General features: G+C 38.9%; 1 protein-coding gene across 1 annotated transcript in view; it reads left to right on the top strand.

Moving 5' to 3' along the window:
* gabrb2b (gamma-aminobutyric acid type A receptor subunit beta2b) overlaps nucleotides 1-23,998 on the top strand; it is a 57,373-nt gene extending 33,375 nt beyond the window's left edge. Inside the window, exons 5-10 of the mRNA XM_086227123.1 lie at nucleotides 2,161-2,243; nucleotides 12,245-12,382; nucleotides 14,014-14,166; nucleotides 16,937-17,181; nucleotides 18,276-18,416; nucleotides 18,638-23,998. Of these exons, the coding sequence (XP_086083249.1) occupies nucleotides 2,161-2,243; nucleotides 12,245-12,382; nucleotides 14,014-14,166; nucleotides 16,937-17,181; nucleotides 18,276-18,416; nucleotides 18,638-18,985 (1,108 nt within the window). The 3' untranslated portion in view covers nucleotides 18,986-23,998. The remainder of the gene's footprint in view (nucleotides 1-2,160; nucleotides 2,244-12,244; nucleotides 12,383-14,013; nucleotides 14,167-16,936; nucleotides 17,182-18,275; nucleotides 18,417-18,637) is intronic.
* The last annotated feature ends 1,289 nt before the right edge of the window (nucleotides 23,999-25,287 follow it).

The following is a 25,287-nucleotide window of genomic DNA, read 5'->3' as shown; positions in this document are numbered from 1 at the left end:
GGAAAGAATGGCAACCTATTACTCACAGCTGCATCCTTATGTTCTCTTCACAAAGTCTGATGGACAGCATAACCTTATCTCCTGACTTGTGGTTGGCTGCAGTTATTATCCTACCCATCCCTGTCTATGTATGTTGATAGTGATGAGAGAGCCATTAAACTGACATTTGTACATGTATGATAGGGGTAGAATAGTAAAGGGATGGATTAGCAACACTGCTGCATGCAGTTATAGAAGCTCTCTTTTTACACAGTAATTCAGATTCCATCAAGATCTCATCACTGATGATCTCAGCATTGATTTGGCCATAAGGCTGTTGACGTTTTTAATGTCAAAACTGGATTATTTTCAAGACATAGCACAAGAGTTGAGCCTCGGGTGTAAGTTTTATGTTCCATTGTCCCCTTTTGCCTCAAGCTTTGGTATCTATCCACCTACATCCCAGGTGAAACAAAGACAATAATCAACCTCATTCGTAGATTGTTTTTTTCTCACGATTTTCTTTCGGGTCAGGAACCATTGATTTCTGAGCCCTCAAGTACTGGAGATTACAGCAAGATAATATTCAGCTTTTATATGGCTAATATGATTTACAAGTGTCACTTAAAGTTTTTTTTAAATGAAACCTGTTGACTCTAAGACCTTTAGTTAATGAATAATGTCAGAATGAGATATATATACCCGTAGGGTAGAAGCTTATTCCAGCAACCCCAATAAAAACAATTCCCTTGACTCACACAATATTCTGAGAGGAGCATTCACTGGTTTATGTGTATGATACAAAAGTCATTTGTGGGCTATTACACTTCATTGGTGTCTTGAAATCAGTGTTTGTTTTCTTATAGAGCTTTGGCTGAACGTCTTCTACTGCTCCCTCTCAGATGTAAAATTATCGTTGAAGAATTAAATACATTCCAAAATCACATTTTTTATGTATTTCTACTACTTTTTTGAAACCTTTAGTAAAATAAAGTTGTTTGCAAGAATGAGTAAAGTTCATATGTATTGTAAAACTGAAACGTGAAGATATAAGATATTATGTAATATTTGTTATCACAAACGTGTTGAAGAAATGTTATTTTGCATTGTAAAGCCGCGTCTTGGTCTTACTTTTGAAGTGCTCTTAAGATGGAAAGTACTGATGCTAGCAGCAGTGCTGATTTGAAATGTTATAGATACGATGTTAGAATACACCCACTTTAAACTAGACATATGACATATTCCACCTGTTTTCATCACTGAGGATTTCATCTTTCTATTGCCCACTCATGCATCATGCATTTCTCCTTCTCCAAATAGAGGGCTGAAAGATGATAGATGATATGTGTATATATGCCTATATATATGCCTACAGTATATATATATCATATAGTTTATCTCTGGCCCATTGCTCTCCCAGAATATTTGATCCCTCCAGTGATTCGCATTCCAGGTAGTGGCCTGACAGAAGTGGACAGTATTATTTAACAATGCTAAAAGTGGGACATAAGGATTAGCTGTGGGACTATAATCCTCCATAGTGTTCCCACGTAAAGCCACACCACCACCACCACCATCACCACCCCGAACGCCCACAGGAGCCTGAATTTAGTCTTAAGTTTTATGTAATTAGGCCTATTAAGTTTAAGTGAATAGTAAGTATTCATCAGATTCTCTACTCTAGCTTTCACTGTGCTGGTGTAAAGACACGGGCCCAGCGGCATGGGGGACCAGTGCAGGGTCCATGGTGAATATGTGTGTGACAGCTGTCACTTATCACTCAAGGGAAAACCAAAGAGGCTTTGGAGGTTTGGTCCTCTTAAAAGAAACTTAAAAACCTCCCGAAAATTGCTTTTAGGCCATCCACGCTGGAGAGAGTGGTCAGAGGTTAAAACAGGCTTAAAGTTTTCTACCAGGATGGACAGAAAACACCGGCTGGGTGAAGTGACTCTTAAAGGTTTGGGGTTCTCAATGTCATGACTGAAGAAAACCTCTCTGTTCAGCCTCAATCCAGGGTTGTTTATGTTCTGATCATGCTGCATTATCAGTTAATGTTATTAACATCCACGTGTACCAAAAACAGATCTAATAATATGATTCTCCTACTGAAAACAACAAAACGCACAAACAAATTAGTCAAAACTGGTACTGAATGGAACATATTATTGTGTGTCTTTTCAGGATCACTACGACTGCTGCTTGTATGATGGATCTTAGAAGGTATCCACTGGATGAGCAAAACTGCACTCTGGAGATAGAGAGTTGTGAGTAACTGTTTCCTCAATTCCTAAATCAGTCGCTGCTATTTATTGGTATTTTTAACCTTTTCAGTGTTGAATTACAAAACAAAATGTTGTCAGTGAGATCCACATTTGTCTCAGCTGCAGATGAAATAAAATAATTCGCCTTTTCTTTTCCGTCCGCACCTTTCTGAACTGATATATTTTCAATTAAGAAGTTTGAATAACTGGAACTGCAGTGAATTCCTACAAATTGTGCTCTACTGTAGTAGAGGGATTTAACCCAAATTTCAACATAATCCTTCCCATCCAATTTTCAGTATTCCCTCAGTAAATGTAGACCCAGTTTCACCCTACTTAATAAACACTGTGAGCTGCGTTTGCTCTTACATGTTTTCCATTTTTTTCAACACTCCTCTGCTGGAACTACAACGTTTGGGCTGTGCGCTTTCAGGAAACATGCACAAATATGGGTGATGTTAATGCAGAGAAGGACAGAAGACTCAGTCCCTTTCTGCATAAATGAGTTCTAATCTGTTATCACCCCTGATATAATTTATACTCTTCAAATAACATCACTTCATCTCTGTCGTCACACAATTACAAATGTATTATTCAAGTGCACCCATTGTCACATTCCCTAGCGACTGTCTCTCCGGTCCAAATTTGACAGCTACATAGATTTGGAGAATACTTTCTACAATTGAATGCTATGGGCATAGCCTGGTCCATAGCCACTTAACAAGCTGTGCTGTTCCGAGACGCAGCCCACCATTTGTCTGTCAGCATCTTGTTACAATGTGGTCTGTGAGAGTGTGGTTGGAGGAATGCATGAAGGCTCTACTTCACTAATGGACAAGTATGTGTTTTCTCTGCTTCATAATGCACCCATCAGGCTCTCCATCTGTACTCTAGATTGCCCCAAATTCTATGTACACTTCATTTCCCATGGAAATAGTTTGTTGATGTAAAACAGTGGCTCAAAACCCAGATTATCTCCCGCTTCCCTATGTGACAAATTGTGGGTCGTCTGCGCTGAAGAGGTGGGCTGCTCTCAAGAAATGTGAAGGAAAATGAAAAAGAAAAATATTATCAGCAAGGAGAACTTAAGTAACTCTGTTGCAGATAAATGTGAAAAGAAATATTCTTCAGGGAACCAGAAGGGGCAAACCAATTAAACCTGTGTTTGACAGGTTTGACAACGTGACTTCAGGCAGCTACACGTGCCCCCCTTTATAGTGATGACAAAGCAGTTAGCATCAACTGCTCATCAAAGACAGTCTCATCACTGGCAGGCACCCCGAAACCTGCATTTCAGCATTTAAGGCAACAGATTGAGTGTTGGAAAGTCCTGCGTTTCTAGGAGAAAATGACTTGGACCTATGGGGGGCTGCATCCGCAGAAGACCCGCCTACAACTCTTATTGGCCAGTCATTGGTGCCATTGGGTGTGTTGGGTGAGATGGATCAGGGTCTGATCCAATTAAAGGAAAACAAGGAGTGGTTCTAAAGACATGGAATACTGCTGTATTTTTGATGGATGTTTCTGAGACACTACAGATCGCCAGTGATGTGACTGTGCGTACACCCATGAGGTGCATCTTCCTCAGTTTCTGGAATCATGGTGTTACATGATGGTCTTTATGCATTTAATAGTACTGTCAACACAGATTGACAAATAATAGTCACACGCTTGTTCCATGGAAGGTCTTTTTCTTTCCCCTATCTGGAGATTTCTCTGGTTAAAATGGTTGTCTTTGATTTCCCATGAGGTTTCTTTCCCTTTCTATCTGGGGGCGAGATGGAGGCATGGTAGATAAATGCATGCAATCCCGACAGTTTCACTAACCTCAATGAAAACGTGTCAAAACATATGTTTGTCATGAATTGTTTTCTTTTTATTCTCCTTGAATATTTCAGAATGCTGATGAGATGGCTTTTGGCTATATCCTGCACAGTATTTATTCCCAACAGAAAAGAGATAAATGTGCTGTCCTCCCTTCCTCTGGGTTTTTATTAATTGGTGTAAAGTATGAAACCCAATTTGAATAGAATGGAAACTGGTTTGCAAGGTAATCAATTCTAGTAATATAGCAATTTGACTTGTCGCTGCCTTTGTTACTGTAATAAGTTTTGAGTGCAAATTGAAAATTAGCTTACTCATGATGAATTCAGGGAAGTTAAAAAAGCAAACAAATCAAAACAAAAAAAGAGTGAAAAAAAAACAGTCACAGTAACCTAAATTCATTATGTTGTTTTTTTTCACTTTTGTTTTTTCAGTTTTTCTGTTAGTTTTCTGTGTGTGTGTGTGTGTGGGGGGGGGGGGTGAACAAAACTCTTCTCACCTCTGTGGGGAAAAAAAAGCAAACATGTTTCTTCATTTCTCACATTCAGCAACACCATTGCTGCACCTGAGGTCACACACCAGATAGAAATTCAGGAAATGTTGAAGCAGCTGTGAGGTAGCGCTGTTTGTTGAGAGGAGCGCCTTAACTTTTATTTTTTAATGATTTTTGCAAGAATGATGGTATACATGTGTGAGGAGGGAGGGGCATCGGCACCCAAAGCACATGCTTCCTCTTCTGATTTAGCTACATGTCTTTTCCTGCCAAGACAGTCTGGTGTGTAGTAACTGCACACGCACTGGTGCACAAGTCCACACCTCCATCTCAAGTATATGCATTTTTAGATTGAATAGCAGCTGTTTTGAATCTGTGTCGTCTTCAGTGATTCATCTGATCCAGGTGGTTGTTTGGTTTTGTGACTGTTCGTCTTGCTACCTCATGTTCCTGCATTAGTTGTTGTCTCACATTTCTTCTTTCCCACAGTGTACTGTCATAATCGGATTCTTTGGTCCTTTTCCATCAGTTGGCTTGTTTCCAGGGAGTTCCTAATATCCTTGGTAATGAGCCACTGAGTGATGAGCGTGATGAAATCAGCTCTGACAAGATGAATTTAATGTCCGGCAACTTTTGAATTATAAAATCGGGCTTTCATTCCTTCATGCAGACCTTTTCTTCTTATTTTAGGCAAAAATGAAATGGCTGGCATTGTTTTAAGTCACACAAGCTAATGCTGTTTTTTCATGGTTCTTTTGTACAATCTAAGATGGAGCAACTGTACGTAATGACCTCCCCACAAATATGTGATTTCATACCGAGGTACAGGAATACCACATCAATAATGTATTTTTTTCTCCTTGTTTCCCGATATTCTTGACTGATTCGATTGATTCCTGTATACAGGAAATTACGAATACACTGAACCTTAAGAAAACAACACATTTAATAATTCGCTGGCTAGTTTCCATTGTAAAACATTCTGTTCTATTTATGTACATTATACCAGCTGCCAATGAATTCTCCTTTGTAACAGTGAGATTTTATTCTTATTTATGATTTTATGTCCAGTCACAAATAGCCTTGCGTGCGCTGGGAATGGGTTAAACTGTTAGACCATCATTTGTGGTGTATTTTGCCATGAATAACAGCTAAACACTGAGGAGGAAAATTAAACGAAGATAATAATGTTAACACGATGGATTTGAGACTAATAAATCCTTCACCCTGGTTGGCCAGTGATGGGGGGGGGGGGGGGGGGGGGGGTTTTAACCAATAGCTTGTAAATAAGATTCACAAATCAATTAATAAGAAAAAATAAATAACACTGGACAACATTGTGATCTGTTTTACAAGTGATACCAAAGACTGTTTACTACCATCTTCTTTAAAAAAGAAGCAAAGGGTTGGTCACAATGACACTTTGAACATACTCATCATAGTTTACCAACAGGCACAAACTGACCCGAATTCTCATAATTTTGTGGGTCATGATCCCAACCGCTAACGCCAGCCGTGACAGGGCAGATGATCATCCACATCTCAGTCCAGACAGTAAAAGAGACAGTTTACACACTCAAACAATAAGCTTGTGTTCTGTCATTGATATTACCTGACTCATAAGAAATCAGACCAACAAAATATATACGGTGAAAGTCCAGTAGGGGAGAGCAGCCTTTTTTCATACCCTGTAGTACTGCATTTTCTTGAGTATGAGGACTCCTGACCTTTGCGTATGGAGGTGGTGTTCACAACTGATTGTGTTGATTCCCAAAGGTGGGGCAGCAATTTAAAAATTCTAGGGAAGGATATGAGCGCTGCAAAACCCCCGTCAGCCTTTATCTCAGTCTTAACAACATACCAAAATGGATGCAGTATATTTCTTAAACTAAAGAATTAGAAGAAAGCAAACCTTGACACTAAGAGCACCTGTGCAATGGTAAGTCATCCTCTCAGTAGCTTTGTGTTGAATTGGATCGGCTCTCATTAACAAATGTGACACAGACGTAGCACAGATGTGTGACAACAGTCCTCCAACCCATATAACTACCTATTTGTTCTGAACTGTGACATGAAGCATTTAATGGTCTGGTTATGTTGCAGGGTAATAAATGCTTACATATATTATCAAGCTCCAATACCATTAGATTCATCATCCCAGGAGAACCATTCAACAATAAGCTCAGGTGGAGTTCTGTTTAGAAGTGAGGAACTATTACATAGAATGCACTATAGCAAGCACTGATGATATTTTATTGTTGTTTATGGTCTTGGTTATTTTACTATTATAATGAAAGAAATAAAAAAGGCTGGACCACTGGCTTTCATACCATACTGAACCACCAGAACCTCAAGTTTAACATAATGGATAAAGGTTTGTTTTTTTAACCCTGAACGCCACACACTGTCACCCTACGTTAGGAGGTTGCCACCTGCTCAGCATCTCTATTATGCATGTGAAATTCAGGACTTACTCTCGTGTAGTACACCACACGAGATTCCCCATCAGTGCAAGGAAATACCATTCCTTCTATTATTCAAAAGGGTTAAAGCATGAATGGTGTGGGTCACTGTGACAGAATACCCTGCCAGCACAGTGGTAGGCTCTATAAAGCAGCCCTACCCTCACAAAAGCAGATTCCAGCAAAAGATGTTACATTGACTTCACATGTAGAGCATCTGTGCACCTTGTCAATAAATTATAAGGAGTCTGTGTGTGTGTGTGTGTGTGTGTGTGTGTGTGTGTGGGGGGGGGGGGGGGGTCACGCATCCGTTAAACACAGAATGCTAAGCATATTTGTCTTCTTGATCAGATGCTTGAACCTTGTGTGAGTGCAGATGGCTCCTCAGGAGACAGTGAAATAGGAAATATACTGTGAGTACAGCTGCCAAAACACCCCTGACAGAAAGAAAATAGAGACAAACTTGTATTCATTGATTCGTTCAGAACTGTGAATGAGCATTCAAGACAAACGGACGTATCCCTGTTAGTGGCGTTCACTGAGAAGAGGCTGAAAAGCATATTAAGGCTGGTCTTTCACACAGTTACTGTGCTGTTGCAATGGAACGATCATTTCATTACAGTGTTTCTACCAAGTAATACCTATATTTTCTGCACCAGCGACCCACATCATATGGACAGAGCCACTTTCACTCGCCATTGCTATCTCTGCTCATCAGAGCCCTGTTTTAGATGCCACACACTTCCTCTTGGCTGTGAGTAGTTTCTAGTCTGGGGCTTGCATGGCTTATTTATATCTTATCGTTAGATGTTCCATCCCTGTCCAGGCATGCAGTCAGCTGCAACTGCCTGTGTACTGGAAAAGTTTGAAGACATTTTTTAATTGGACACCAGGATTAACATTAAAGTCACTTTGAACTGTGTGCAATCAAAAATTAATCTGAGACACATTCGAGAGTGGAGAAGCCACCTCAGTGCGAGAAGTAGTTCAGGTGGTTTGCTGTGATGTGTTTGTATGCGAAGGCGTTTGTGTGTCAGTGCAAAGCGTTTGTGCAGTTATGTGCAAGCATGTTTGCGTGTGTTTGTAAATGCGTTCATCAGTCATCAGAAATTAATGCGTATTTGAAACGTGTTTGGAAGCAGCAGGAAAACACGCTGTCAACTCTGGAAAAGCTTCTACTGCAAATGGTGAAGGGTTTCAATGGAAGTTGAAGTTGGGAATTCAAAATGGTTCAGATTAATGTCTCGGGAGTTTGTCAATAGCAGCGAGGCATGAAGGATCATTTAAAACTGATCAAACCTCAAATATCTGCTGAAATGTGTTCAGTCTTCCCCAGGAATGTACATTTTTGAAGGCAGCATTGGACTTGTAATGCAGCGCATTACTGTACCTACAAATCTGTGCAAAAGCATTCTAACTTGAGTCGCATAGCTTAGATAAACAAAGATGGCCAACCAAACACCCTAGAAAACTATATTTCTGGACCATTGTATGTTTGGAGGGCTTTTTTCTTCAATGACAAAGACGAACAATGGTAGTATCTTAAAAACCCACTAACAACATTTGCGTTATCTGTTTGGCAGACGTGAATTATAGAGGTGAGCTAGCTAGCATTAGCTATTGTTACTGCTGACAGTGAACGGCATGTTGACAGCACACATAAATTCGAATCTTGTTCTAAAAGGTCATTTGAAAAACAATCTTTTTATGAGATTCTGAAGAAAATTAGATGTTAGGGACTGACAACAGTGTCAACTAACTGTGCTCCATATCTAATTTATTACACAGATATATGGATTTTCATTGCAGCGTAGGAGAAGAAGCTAAATAAAAACCTTTTGTTGTCCTTGATTTTGTTTTTTCCCAAAGCTCGATCTCAGCCAGTAATTCATCTCCAGCCAAAATCCTTCTTTGCCCATTAAAACTGAGACATTTCATAAGCTTGATAAAAAAGGCCTGGAGTCAGATTTGGTCAGGAAGATACGCCAGAGTCCCCGTTAAATGGCTTTAGTATTGTATTGCTATCTGTTGCGATACTATCGGGAACAATTTCATTTATTTTGGCCTGCCTACACTTCCAGACTTAGGAAACCATGGAAGAATCCTTTGTGCTGGTGTAAAATTCATTTTATCCAACACCACCTTAAGATTTTTTTTTCCCATAGTAATGTGTTTGCATCTCATACCATTGAGGAATCCAGAAGCTTCCTCTATTTTTCTTATTTCTATATTTCATCAAGAACACATGTACTCCCTTTTCTTCAGTTTGTTCTTCCTTTTTTTCTCATACTCTCATGCACTTCCTACGACACAAGCCTCTGACGCCAGTCAAAACATGATGCACTGTACATTACGATCATGAATATGCATCACAAGCTGCTCTTTTACTGAAATGTTTCTGTGTGTGCCTGCCACATCTCATGTTGGGGAGACATAAATCTGTAAGTACATTGTCAAATTGTAGGTAGAGGAGTAAAGACCTTTTTAAGGTTAAGCTAAGTGGGGTTTGATTTGTCCAGCTGTAGCTAGAGTTGGAGCCTATCTCAGCTGACATTGGGCAAGAGGTGGGGTTCACCCTGGATTGGTTGCCAGTCTGTCGCAGGGCCATCAGGAGCTATAAGGGGTTCAGTATCTTGCTCAATGGTACTTGGACAAGGCCACTGGCTCCAGTGGCAACATATGTCTTTTGGAATAGTTTGAGATTTTACTGATAAGCAAAACGGCCACATACCACACTGTACATATATTTTGAACAATGTTATTATGTGAGGGCGGTACGGTGGTGCAGTGGTCAGCACTGTCGCCTCACAGCAAGAAGGTTCCGGGTTCAAGCCCTGACTCCAGTATGGATCTGTCTGTGTGGAGTCTCCATGTTCTCTCTGTTCCTGTGTGGGTTCTCTCTGGTACTCCAGCTTCCTCCCACAGTCCAAAGACATCAAGAGGGGACGAGGCTGATTGATACTCTAAATTGACCGTAGGTGTGACTGTGAGTGTGAATGGTTGTCTGTCTCTATGTGTTGGACCTGTGATGGACTGGTGACCTGTCCAGGGTGAACCCCGCCTCTCGCCTGAAGGCTGCTGGGATAGGCTCCAGCCCCCTGTGACCCTACACAGGATAAGTGATGGAAAATGGATGGATGGTATTATGTGAATGGAGTGAGAATTATTTTTTAACTATTTTCCCGAAGAAGGACAAGAAATGTCAGAATGTTAGTGTGTTGAGTGCAGCCACTGAGGAGTCTGTTTTAATAATGCATTGCAACTAAATAGGTCACACAAGTATTAATTAAGGAGAGCAGAATATGGAGGAGGGAGACAAGGTAGGAGACTGAAAGATACATGGACACACAATGGTAGTTGTGACAGACCTTACCGATCGAAGACTGAGAGGAGGAGAGGAGAGTAATCAAATGGAAAATATGGTGGTAAAAGTTAGAGAAGTGTGGGAGAGAAAATGATACAAGAGGGAAAAAGAGGAAATAGGAGGTTTGGTATAAAGGTCTGTATTTTAAGACATGGCACAGTGTGGGAGTTCCATCTAACTGGTTCTGTCAAACTGGATGTCATTCATCATCCAGCCTAGCACTACTGCTACCCCCCCCCCCCCCCACACACACACACACACACACACAAAGGAAATATGATTTTAGCTGCTAAATCCCATCAGAAACATTCAAGGAAGTAATGGTCACACAGACATACATTCAAGACGTTCTAGATCCAAGTGTGACATAAAAATGAAATCACAATAATTGCTCAATTGAACACATTCTTGCAAATCCCCCTGGCAGTCTTAACAATTGTTGCACAAATGGTTATTATTATGTTGTATGTTGAGACACTGATTATTTTCCTGCTGTTATTTTAAATGGAATATTGAGAATGTACATAAAATAGATATATTAAATGTAGCACTGTGCCACTTATTCATTCTCAAGTATATCAAGGTGGGAAATCTCCTGTTTGGGGCATTCCTCATTGGTTAATTTATGAAAATACAACCAAAAACTTCAGTACAATTAGAAGAACTTTCAGAATGGGCAAAATTGTTGTGAGGTTAGCCAACATTTCATCTGCACCAGAGCAGGCGGCACGCGGTGGTTTATACAAGGGCCAAGTTTCACGGTCTAATGAAAATTTTGTACTTTTCTTTCTGCCTTTTTCATCACCACTTGTCTTCAGCTGTAACTACAGAGTACCATGTTACTCAATGATTTATTACTCATGCCACTGGCCGCTTTGCTGTCCATGTCTCCACTGATTTGGCCAAAATGAGAGCAAAAGAGGGAGTAGCTGTGCTTCAGATTAATATTAATGGACTTCTTTCTTGTCATTCTGCTGGGTTTTAGCGATAAAAATGAAGACCAAGCTTCGTTATTTAATCATTCTTGCCTTAGGTGTTAATAATTTAGTAGCACATGGGATTAAACATAATAAAGTTGCCTCATATATTTAATCCCATATATAGGGACTGGGGGTTTTCTCAAGTAACGTTATATGTTTAACGGCATTTCATAATTTATGGTTAACAGGCTTTTCTATAATTCAGTCAGGAATACAGCATCAAGACATTAGCTTGTACACGGCGTCTGGCTGTTGTGTGCAGCTTTGTGGCCTACTGCAGCCGATGGTTGCACTGGGCAGCTGAGTCATGTGTGAGTTTTTAATGGATCATTGTGTTATAATACTTGTTTGCACATGACCTTCATTCAAGTATGCATGCACACACAAAGAGGTTGATTCTGTAGAACCACTGCTCATTGCAAGTTGTATTTTGTCCGCTTTTTTTTAGTCTACAATTTGAGTTTTGTGAAATAAATTCGTGCTGCAAAATTCAATATCGAATCTACATCTACATGTTGGCAACTAGGTGACAAGTTCACGAATTCTCACTGGTTTAGTTTTGTACTTTTTTTTTGTGCAGATTTCCTAAAAACTCATATACCTTAAACAACTTCTTTAATTAAAGTGTGAGTGTGTATGAAAATTCACCAATAATGTTACCTCGCTGGGGCAGTTTGATGATTACAAATGAGAAGTGGAGGTCATGTGAGACTCTGAAATGCCCGCTAGTAGATGTACGGATGCATGGAAGTATGAGTGCACCATGCAAAACTGATCATACAACGTGATCTCAACTGAAACCCAGATGTTATATGATTCTAAACATACATGCAGGCCATCAACAATCCTCAGTCATTCCTGTGTTCTGTATCTCACCTCAGATGGCTACACTACAGATGACATTGAGTTCTACTGGCGTGGAGGAGACAACGCTGTGACAGGGGTGGACAAGATTGAACTGCCCCAGTTCTCCATCGTGGATCATAAACTCATCTCAAAGAATGTTGTCTTCTCCACAGGTGATGTTCTAAACTTGAATGGAATGAATTACACCATAAATACTTGATGGTTTTCTGAGTGTTACACCAACATTAGTTCGTTACAATGCAGTAAAATATAATAAAACTTGAAATAATTATCATACTTCGCCTTTACATATTAAAAAGTTATTTAATCATCTCCTGGGCCCTGGAGTTGTAAGCTCTCTTATTAATATGCAAAAAGGGCAGTGTGGCGGTTCATAAATGTTGACTCATTATAAGTGGTTGCACGTATTGATATAAGAAATTGCATCCACTAATTGCCCAAAATTCAAAATATGATGTAAATGTAATACCACACATACAGTATACAAACATTCGTATCACACGCTGCCCCCTGAGAAGAAAGACACTATGACTTATTTAAAAGCAATACTCCAAAAGAATGCTGTCTGATACAATGAATTATTAATCTCTTCAGCATTTTCATATTCATGAATTTGTCATGCAAGCAAGCAGCTGTAAGCAGGGCAGTGGTTCTGCTGAATACCGTTTCTCGGGTAGCTATTATGAGGAATAAGGGAGTAACACTATTACAATAAGAATGTAGACTCCAGTGGTGACAGGGATGTGCTGTCTACATTATGGTCCACGCAACTCTATCAGGCGTATGTTTTTGTGTTTAGAATACAAGGAAGTCAACTCAAGTGTATCCCTAAAATTTGCCTGATTGTATTAGCTAATACAGAGATAAGGGGGATGGGGGTGGGGATTCCCTTTTAACAGGATGTCAATAGCAAAATGGAAAGCGTGACCCTGGGATCACTCATACATGCTAACGTCAGCACAAGTGCCTGGGCATTTATCCAATACAAGTGTCAAGTTTGAGTACAAGGATAGGCAATGTCATTGTTGCATTTATGAATAATAGATACTTGCACCTCATCCTGACTTTTACAGTGTTTCCTCACCTCATGAAGTTATAAATCAGATTCTCTCGGTGGAGCAGGAGGAAATTAGCTAACTGAAACAGCCAATCAAAGTAGTGACAGAAGAAGGCCTAGGCCTGATGTGTTGTTGGTGTTTTCATCTCTTAATACTCAACCCTTTGCCCCTCTTCTCTTTCTTCATGCCTTTCAAATGTATTGCAATTCCTCGTGTGGCACATTCCCTCATTCAGTTATAACTTGGTTATAGACCCCCCCCCCCCCCCCCCCGGCCAAAATATATCCAGTAGTTCCCGAAAGAGAGTGCATGCTGACACAATTTACCCTCACTAAAACTCTGCTGCAGGCTAGTTCAGGGGGAAAAAAAAGCAACAAAAAAAGGAAAGGAAGAGCAGGTAATTGTGGACATTGATGCTTCGATTCAGTTAAGGCTGAAGTGTTCCAAGCTCTTCTGCAGTGAATCAGAGTGTCTTCAGGCTGCGACTGGCATCCTCATTATTGTTCTAGCAAATAATTGCATGGAAACCTGCAGCAAAAGCTTGTGAAGGAGTGAAGCCTACATGGCATAAATTTGGTCTAAAGCATCTAAAAAAATGTATGGAATTTAGATCATGCTGATGTCTAAGTAACACTGTAAGGAGAAAAGTTAATCATCATGAAAATAACAGACAGTTCCACACTCAAATACTGTAATTTATTCCTCTCTTTGTCCGCTGTCGGCAGGTGCTTACCCTCGCCTGTCCCTGAGTTTTAAGCTGAAGAGAAACATCGGCTACTTCATCCTGCAGACGTACATGCCTTCAATTCTTATCACCATTCTATCCTGGGTCTCCTTCTGGATCAACTATGATGCCTCGGCTGCCAGAGTGGCTCTAGGTGAGGCCTGTAGTACAAATTGGTGGGACGCATTGACCCAAAGTGGGACACTTGATGAAGAAGAGGGACAACTATGAGTGTTTTTTTTTTTTTACCCTCATTACATTCACAGCATTCATTTGAAATAGACACAAGTGAAAGAAACACTGGCGGCAGCTCTGTGAGTGTGTTTTAAAGCTGAATATTGCCATGTAGATGTTTAACAAGAGTGAAGTTAACTATCTTAATTCAGCGTGTTTGTAGAAGCTAATTAGCACCAATTAGCACACAATGCATCTGGGATTGATGAGAGTGTCATTAACTTTGACAAAACATAATACAATAGGATTTTAGCATGACTCTTAAAAACTTTTGGCCGTGAAGTAAGTGTGGCCATATTTTACTCAGTAAGCAGAAACTTCGATCAGCTACCGGCTCAGCATAAAAATTTGGTGATAAGATTGGAACCTTAAGACCAGTTCACAGATTGCAATGAGAAAAGTAGAATTCATAAAAAAAACAAGACAAATCTGCAATTTGTGCTGAGACATCTTTAGATTGTTTCTCCCGAGCTGGGAAAAAAACCGTTTACACTGAGGAAACTTTCCTGCAACTGCTCTGTCTTGTTGTGAGACTTTGGTCTAAACTGGCCTCCTAAGAGCCTTGCTATGCTCTATAAATGCAACTTCAGCTGATGTTTTACTCTAAAACCACGACTTCCCTCATAGCAGCGCTGTAGGAAAAATGATTTAACACAATTCACTCATTGCCTCTAGAGACAATGAATGTCACTATATCAAGAGTAACGGGGCTCTTTCCCAGAGTTATTGAGATGTTTCTGTTGGGAGAAACATCATGGACTGACAGCACACCAACGAACTGACAGGCAAAATGTCCCAGAATGTTTACTATGACCTTTGTGACACTGAAATACAAATTCCTAAGTATCTTAATGCTCATTTCCGTTTTGCTAATTGGAAGCATTGCATTCACCAACTCAATAATGTTTTATGTTCATGTTATGATGCGGCAGTAGTCTACATGCACCAGGACTTATAAGCGCTCAGCTTTAGCTCACAGATGCATTATGATGGATGACCAGGTTGATTTGTTTCCTCTCTTGTTTGAGAGCCTCTGTGCTTCTCTGGAAGCCCAAATTTTCTCCCGTCATCCTCGATTATGTAAACCCGTATAGCCTGGGAGGTTTCTACAGCACGTCTAGCGTACTGGGAAGCTCTCTGTCTTCTTTTTTACCCCACTCCATCCAGCCAGCTTCATCCATCCTTCTACCCATCCCTCACGTTAGTCGACAAGGCAATTTCGCTGATTGAAGACTGAGCTGCATTTAGTGAGCGGTAGGGGGGGGGGCGGGGGTATCCATGGGATTTAATGGAAAAAAGGTAATGCTCTATAATGGAGGTGGGTTAACAGAGTTGGGAAATGTTCGGTCACCCCCCCAATCTACACCAGATACAGGAACTACTCCTCTGTGACCTGGTTTTAGGCATTAAATGGACCCGTAATGGCTGAATCACATGGCCACTGTGCTGCAAAAATCCTTTGTTGTTGTTGTTAAGCTTTTGCTGCAACAGCTTTTGAAAATTGCCTGAATCCTATTTTGAGCAGTGGTCACCTGACAGCTTTGTGACAGATGTATAATAATTTGAGTAATTGTTTACTCTCAATAGAAATCTTTTCACACCGTGTGTGTGTGTGTGTGTGTGTGTAAGTGTGTTCAAAGTAAAACACAGGTGCGTGAGGGTGGATTCACGAGAGGTATGCATGGGGGCTGAGAATTATTTAATCATGCACGTAAACTCGTATTTAAGCTTTAAAATCGGGCATCTCATGCAATTTATAATTCCTGCATAAAGATAATAACACTGATACACACTATTGTAAGCCACTACATTCAAGACTGAGCATTATTAAACACACACACACACACACAAACACAAAAGAGATTAAATGGAATTACTCACTGTTATCAAGAGTTAGCATGTCACTCTCAAAGTCAAGACACGGATGCACATCAGTCCAATATTGCAGTTGCAGAGTGAGGCCTGTGGAACCGTCTCCAACTTGTCTCAGCAGCCCTGGTTCACTGCTAATGAACAAGACCAAGGTTGACATTTGAATTTCAAATCCCTGCACCACCTCAGGTGCAGCTCTTTTTTGTTTGTCTCTCAGAGTGAAGCTGGAAGTCACTGAATTAAGCCCCTCAGTTTGACAGGTTCAATAACCCAGAGACATGGTATGAAGACCATCAAAAAGATGCTGTGCAGTCAGGTGGATAGTACATGCAATACCTAATAAAATCTAATGTAATAAAATCTGGTAAGAAGAAAACAGCAAGTAATTTCAACTGCGAATATGTAGTTTAAGGCAGTGGTTTTCAACTTGGGGGTTGCATATGTTTGTGTGACAAAATAAAATTTTTTTTTTTTAGATTAGAAACAGTTTGTTTTTTTTTACACTATTTTTTGTTTTCACCTAGATTTTATTGAGTGCACGAGGGTCAAAAGGTGCCTGTACTAGAAAACTGTGATCCATGACCTCTTCTTAACCTATTCAGACCTGATACAACAGGTGGGATTAACACTAAAGCCAAAATGAAAGTCATTAGTTAATCTGGACAGAAAGTGCAGGAAGTGGGTGGGACACCAACCCCATTATTTTGGGGTTGACTTCTCAGATCTATCGAGAACCACTGGTTTTAAAGAATCACTTTCTTTAGAAAACACGTTTTTGATTCTCACCACTCTGACCTCTTTTGGTCTTCCCCCGCCAGGTATTACTACGGTGCTCACCATGACTACCATTAACACCCATCTGAGAGAGACCCTCCCCAAAATCCCCTACGTCAAGGCTATAGACATGTACCTGATGGGCTGTTTTGTCTTCGTCTTCCTGGCTCTGCTGGAGTATGCGCTGGTAAACTACATCTTCTTTGGACGTGGCCCCCAGCGTCAGAAAAAGGCTGCTGAGAAGATCGCAATAGCCAACAATGAAAAAATGAGGATGGATCCCAACAAGGTAGCGTAGAGCTCCTCGGTAATTTATAGAAGGTTTATTTGAATTTACAAAGGACTGATCTCCCAAGAGAAAACAGTTGTCTTTGTTCTGAATTCTTGGAATCATATACTTTACTTGCTGTACTTTGCAGTGAAATGTTTAATTATTCATAAAGCTGTCTGAGGAGCTCAGAATAATTACAAGCAAAGAAACGTCACCACTTCAAATGAAGGACCGACCTAATGTTACTCGAATTGCACAGAAAAACCAGCCTAATGAGCTTGTACTCTCCCGGTTTGAAATGAGACGTGTTTCCAGCTGAAACAGAGGGAAAAGAATGTTTCAGAGCCATGTGGATCGTCAGAGCTGTCTTAACTTTTATGTTCCTTGCTGACTTAAAACAAATACTCAGCAGGGATACGAAAGAGGCACCATAACGCCTCATTTCCGCACTCGTGTCCTTAAGTCCAATTAGACTTTTTAAAGTCCATTTGTTTTTTATGCAAATCTCTGATCTCCAGAGTTTGTGAAGCTCCTCCCTACATTAATTTTCAGTGCGATATTTGTCTCAGGCATGTTATAAAAATGTAACGTTTGCCTCTGGTTTTGAGTAGACCGTGGACAGTGTTGTAGCAAGAACAAGCTAAAAGGCTATGAGTGAGCCTACAGGCTCCAAGTCAGGTAGATAACTTGATCTGCATCTATGTCAGCAGTGCAGTTCTAGGAGTGATATTTCACATGTCTAGATGATGTAAATAGACAAAATTAGCCTTTTGCCCTGTGCTAATCAGCGGGTATTTCTAACACCTTCTGGGGGTATTATACGCTGTATATGAAATAACTGATGCCAGACATCTGTATGTGGAAACGAGTTTTTAAATGTCTGATGATATTTATTGAATACAATGACTGCAGAGACCTCTGCAGAAACGTGTAATATGGAGGAAATGGAGGGATGTAAAATGGGATTGAAATTGATATATCTTCAAATATTCTTTAGCAAGGAGCTAAAGTGTGTGATTCACATGGACTCTCATTTGTACACCCACCCACTGACTCTCCCCCCGCTACTCTTCACGTGCTCAAATAACCATGGTGATTTTATTTGCTTGCAGTGGCTGGTGGGCAATGTAGTTGGCAGAGATGATACTCTGTATGCAAGAATGAAACAAAGAGATCTGGATGGTCATGACTCAATGTGGGAACCTATCTTTGTGGATGATGCAGCAATTGGACTTGGCGACCAAAAGAATAAGGTAAACAAACGTCATTATGAGGGAGCTTTTTTCATACTATATTGTCATACTGGCACCTTATAAGATTGGCAACAATTGCTTATTTAACATTCAAAAGGAAAGAGGTGTGTTTTTGGCCACTGGAAACAATAAGATTGAACCAAATACATGAATAAGACAAACTGTGTTTTATTGGCGAATCACTGCTGGAGCATTATGTTGACACTCTTTCCCTCTGACAGATGGACCCACATGAAAACATCTTGTTGGGCACCCTAGATCTCAAGAATGAAATGGGAATTTCAGAGCTGGCTTTGGGTCTCAATGACCCACGGAATACCATGCTGACATATGACAGCTCCACTCTGCAGTACCGTAAAGCAGGGCTGGCCAGGCACAACTTTGGTCACAACACGCTGGAGCGCCACATGACTCAAAAGAAGAGCCGACTACGGCGGCGCGCCTCACAGCTAAAGATCACCATACCTGACTTGACTGATGTAAACTCTATAGACAAATGGTCAAGAATGATCTTCCCAACTGTCTTTTCCTTCTTCAACATCGTTTATTGGCTTTACTATGTCAATTAAAATAAAAAAAGGACATCAGATAAAAAAACAACAACAACAAAAACAAACAGCAAAATATGTTTCGCATATCTTGTTTATATCTGGTTTGTTTTATTTTTTTGTGATCTTGTAACATCGGACTTAATATTCAGGACTGAATCCATCATATCTTGGAGTACCACATTTTGCTGGTTAACACGTAAAAACCTTATAGAGGAGAGATTACAAACATATAAGGTGCCTGTTCCTAAGTATTTGTTTTGATTTTACACATTTTGTGAGTTGTGTTTCTTTGCATATTTTTATGTTTTTGTTATGTTGAGATCGATATCTATATATCGATATATCTATATCGATATATAGATATAGATCTATATCTATATATCGATATATCTATATCGATATATAGATATAGATCTATATGTATATATATGAACCAGAATTCCAAATATTAGTTACATACACATAGAGACATAGATATTGAATTAAGCAATGAAGTACCATTTACTTTTACTGAGACTATTCAGGTCAAGTTTTTTAAGATAAAATTGAGAAACAATTTATTACTAATAGAATTAATTTCACGCTGCAGGGCTGCAGTTTACATTTTACAATTTAACGATAATGTAGAAGTCTCAAATCAGTCTTTTTCTACCTTAAAATCGATGCCCAGACATCTGTCAGTGGCATTTTAATTTTTTTTTTTCCTCCCACTGTCACACTAATTAAAGAGTTAAAGAAGGTGGGGAAGTTAAACATGTAAGAAGTACATACGAAGCATAAATGGCCTCAGTTATGATTATACTGTTGTAAAACATTTTAACTTTTTAAAATTTCACCTTATGTCACATGTATGTGGTAAGCCTGTTAGTAGGACTGTGTCTGAAGGGACGAGTTGACTTAAGCTAATGCACATTGTACCTTTTCAGCTCTCTGTTTTGATTCTTTCATACATGTTTAAAAGATCAGTATAAAAATGAAAACTGGCTTTTGGTTCAAGAAAGAATTAACTTTACAGAGAGGGAAAAGGACTACAAAAAAAAGCACACAAATCAGCTACTGGCATTATTGTTTGAATATTGTGTATATTTTTTTGAAATATCATTTCATTTTTTGCCATTTTGTGTCTAATAACAAAGTCCGATCATCATATTCATAAGAACTTATTTTTTGTCCCACAATAACAAATGGGTTGATGACCAAAAGGGCATATAACATTAACTTAGGAAATGAAATTGTTGCAGACAATGGCAGAATATTTACAGACAATACTATTGTATTAACTGTACTGACTGCAGTTAAACAAGGTAGATTTTTTAAAACATTTTGCACACACAATCTTAAAAGCCATAGAGGCTGTATCATAGTTCTTCTACTGCCTGGTGCTCATGGGACTGTATCAAATGATATTCATGGATATAAACATGACCATTCTTATGTTCCATCAAGTTTAGTTGTAAATGTGACTAAAAAAACACCAATATAGACTGATAAAACAGTTAATTGAATTTTTTCCCCCCCAGTTTTTACAAAAATGAACTCATATACATCTGAGGCTGCAGAACAAATGTGCCATATCCTGCTATGTATCCCTCCTTATAGACCTAACAAGCATCACTCATACAAGTTTCATACACACTGTCTTGGAATCCAAGTGGGAGGATCCAGTGTGTTTGGTTGTTAAAGGCCCAGATTTGATGTTATCCCGACATAAAACCAGCAGGCTGATTTTCATGAAGCTCTGTGGAGGGATGGAGCCAGTGCCATGGGAATAGAGCCACATCCAGGATTGTATTGTTTTGTTTTGTTTTTTTTACCTAATTTTAAATTAATAATTAGGGAATGAAATCTGTAACTGCCACAAAATAAAATGTTTCAATTGGACATATACCCTGATGTGTATAAGGTCCCAAAAAGTCACACTGAGGAAAAACGTAATCTGATGATTTTATATTCCGCGTTAAAAATGTCATTACATACTAATGTGTGGTCATTATTGTCCATTTCATTAATTTCTCAGGAAATAAGGCATGGACCTTTGTGGAAGTTTCCACTCTCAAAGTAAACGTGGAGATTTTACCTCATGGGGGGAAAAAAATAAATTGGGAAAAAAAGTCACTCACAAAAACTTCTTTTTTAAAGTCTTGAAGACAGGAGAGAAAACGATTCCGATCGGGCTTTTTCTTCTCTCACAGCTTTCAGTCGCAATTTTGCATACATAGCAGCACAAGTGTGCCATCGACTTTACAGAAGGTGTACACTTTTGAGTCCCTTTATAGTTTGCATATTGAACTCAAATCACAATTCAATAATCAGTCCAAAAGCAGAAATGCAAAAAACTCTTGGAAAAAATGTAATTTTCCAGTTACAGATCCCAAGTCAGCAGCAGGTGTAAATAGACCTTTGTCTCTTCTGACTCACATAAGTCATTTGAATTCACAGACAACAACAAGGGTCTACTTCTCCTGGTTGATCATTCATTTTGATTGTGTGTGTGCGTGTTTGTGTGTGTGAGAACACATAATAATATTCTGTCGACTTAAATAGTAACCATGACATACTGCATGCTCTATTATATAGAAAATCTTTAATATTCAGTTTTAATCCCTTTCTCATTTCTCACTGAATTGTTGCATTTCATTTTTTGTGCTTTATTCACACACACAAGCTACATAAATACCTAATAACATTATCATTTAAATGTATGTAGATTGGTGTTGCAAATTGTGATGATGGTATTAGTTTTCTTGTTGAAAAAGCATTTATTGTATGTAAGAGTTATACAACATGCATTCTCGAAAACACTGCCCGACAACTGTATCCTGAGCACATTTTTACCTTACAATAAGTCCAGTTCAGTTTATGCCTATAGAGCTTTGAGCCTTGGACTTTTACCTGGTGTTTACACATTAATCAATACAAATATTCATCTTATATAGTGTTCAATTTATTTAAAAATTGCACATTGTAAGATGTGTTCTTTAGTTTCATTTGTTTTGAGGAAGGCGTGTTGTTGAATATACTTTTTTTTCCATACAAATGTACCTATTTTGTAAGTCCATTTTTCTTAGACATATATATCTATATAGATTAGGAAGATTTGAACACTAATTTGGGATCGTATCCCCAAAGCATATTGAAATAAGGATGTATATATCAGACAGAATATTATGAGACATACACTGGAACATACTATCTCTGTAAATAAATACAAATGAGCTTTCTACTGGGAAAAGATTTAAAAAAAAAACCACACATTTTCAATAGTATTTATACTGTAATGTAAAGAGAATGCAACGGCTGATGTGCAACAGTGTAAATAGTCTATTTTAGAGTGTCACTTGATCACTTTTAGTTTCCTTTGGGCTTTTTTTGTCACTTCTTTGGTTTTGCCAAAACTTTATATGTATTCATGAATGTAGTTGATATTCCTTTGCAGCACGTATTTGCTGTAATGTGTCAGCAAAAGTATATGAATCTCTTGGACCAATGATTAACTCGATACAGCATCTTTTACATATACATTTCTAAACACATGCACACACACACACACACACATATATTTCTATCTTTGTGAAGACTGTCATTGACACTGCATAGCTCCTTACCTTCAGCCTTGACCATCACAACTAAATGCCTAACCCTAACCCTGAACTAATTCAACCTGACCCTAAAACTAAGTCTTAACCTTCAAACAGCCTGTTACATTTTTGAGGACTGGCCAAAATGTCCCCACAGTGTAGTGTTTTGTCAAGGGTTGGTTCACACAAGAATAGAAAAACATGCACATCGCCGTCTTCTTAAAATAATCCCCTAAATCAAATCTAAAAGTTTTTCAGAAAACACAAAAAACTGGAGACAAAACATCATAAGGAGTTGATTTAGTTAAAAAAAAAAAGACTTAGGCAATTATTTTTAAGAAGGTGACGACATACATAATCCACACACCCACACACAACCACCAAGGGTAAAATGACAGAAATGCCTCTGTATCAGCCCAAAATATAACCATCTCAGGTCAGCACAAAACACACATCTGACAACAATACACTCACAAAAACCCAGAATTGTATTTAAAGAACTTGTTCAAGTTGTTCTATCTGAAAGTAGTTGGCTCTTTGTTTTCTGTTTAATCCCATGATACTGTATACAAGACCAACAGTATGGTACATTTCTGTCATACACTCAATCTACAAACACACAAAAAAGTCTTAAAAAATTCACCTCAGCTATACAGTCTCAATATACCCAATATAAATATATTTATTTATATCAGAATAATGATTATTGTAGGTAGTATCACCCAGAGCACTTGAGTGTAATGTATGTTGGCCAAGTGTTTCCAAAGCACAATGGTTACTGGCGAGAAAGGTCTGCTTCATAAGTTCTACACTTTTAATATGTATTTGTGCTTCACAGCATTTTTGTTTCATATATTTTTATACTTGTGAAAAAACCCTCCAATCACTGTTGTTCAGCAGAACCTTGTAAATCCAATTTTGGCACATTTATACTATACAGGATTATTATGTTGCCCTTTGAGGCTCTGGAAACGTAATGACATGTATGCCCATGAGCTCTTTTCAGAAACCCTTGTATAAAGTTTAGAAATACACTGTTGTAAATTGTTTGGAAATGTCTTTTTTTTTTCCTCCTTGATTCTTGGATATTTTTTTTTCTTTTTTTGGAAATGCAAGGTTTTCATCAGACAGCAGAGTCTTCTCTGGAGAGCATGAACAAGGACTGATATCCTAAAAGCCTAAATAACACAACTTGGTAACAGTGTAAGTTTGCACACACTCACAGAAGAAGCCTTAGCCTCCTGCTGCCCTGGACTTCACTCCAAGCAGCATCAATCCTTCCTACCCTCGAACACTTTCCACCTCGGAAAAAAAAATCTTTGTATGTGCCACTCACAAGAACATTCCCAGAAACCCAGAGCTGTACCCTGCTCAAAGATAAGCCCTGTAATAGTCAGTGTCTGTCTTTACAATGAAAAACCAATGGAAATGAATACATCATCAATAAATATTGTATACAGTTCTACATCCCTGAGTCTTCATTTTTGTATTCTTTTGTAACCAAGACAAAGGAAAACTTGAAGGACGTGTGTCAAACCAGCCATGCTGATGTATACTTGATGCATGTATACATCCATATATTTCATCATCTCATGGTGCAATCAGTTTTTAGTTGTCCAATTTCCTTCATCGTAGGTAAAAGTGATTTATTGAAAGTAGTTTATTATCAGTAGAGGTCATTGCCTTAAGTAAGGATCTGCAAGGTGTAGCTTATAACAAAATACGCTGAGAACTCGAGCTGTGAACAAGAGTTCCTGAATAAGTGCTTGGAAGTCCATTTATAATCTCAGCAAAACCTGGGTGATGACAAAAAAGCAAGAAAGTGTTTGGTTTTAGGCTAAATTATTTAAAAACAGGTAATTTTTTTTTTGTTTAGCTGAAAAAAACTTCTGAGTAACTGCAAGTAAAAAACATCTTAACAAGACATCCAAATATACTAGAAAAGATTGTGCAATGTGTGCTAGGTTGCATTAGTGCTTTCTGAAGGTAACCAAAACAGTGACGGTGAAACAGCAGTAATTTCTACCTACTTCCTTCAAGGTTGCCTATTTTCTATTCGCTCTTAATTCATTTTATCATTTTCCTACTTTCAGTCCCTCACACAATCCAGATGCTGTCTCCTCTTCTCTTGGAGGCTTACGGCCCATTTGAGAATGCAAGATGAACTTAAGGCTTCACAACTTGACTGAAGACTTGACCAAAACGAATCCTTTTTACTTCGTAGAAATCCACGGCATTGAGCTTGATGTTCATGCTGTGTTAATTTCAAACCTAAGAAACACAACTGCAAAATAGATTTCACACTCCTTGTTCTCTTTCTCTAAATCATGCAGAAACAATTGGCAGCTCAGAAAATAGAAATAACAGAATTCTGTATCAGCGTCAACTGTGTCTGTTTTTGGTTCTAAATGTGTCGTGTGTGATCACCACCCTGCAAATCATGTGGTGGGAGAGGCATACAAACATGCCCTGAGTGTGTGCCTGGTTCAAATCCTTTCACTGATATTCTCGAGAGCCTAGGAAGCTGTTAATGAGAGAATGTGGTTTATTTCTGGAAGACAGCTGTCACTGCTGACTGCTGATATGAAGCCTTGCCACATGACTGCATCGTGGAAAATATCTTACAGAATATCGTTTCTGAAAAAAAAAAGAGCCAGGATGAATGAGATGCGAAGATTGTGTTGCCCTTCGGCAGGGTACTGAAACAGTCCAAAAGTTCAATTGGAAGATGTTTGTTGGCAG

Source organism: Aulostomus chinensis, chromosome 15 (genome assembly GCF_037954235.1).
Source record: "Aulostomus chinensis isolate RoL2024-O1b breed Wild chromosome 15, RoL_Achi_v1.0, whole genome shotgun sequence".
Taxonomy (NCBI): domain Eukaryota; kingdom Metazoa; phylum Chordata; class Actinopteri; order Syngnathiformes; family Aulostomidae; genus Aulostomus; species Aulostomus chinensis.
The sequence above is the reverse complement of the archived record's forward strand: the minus strand, read 5'-3'. Positions and strand labels throughout refer to the sequence as shown.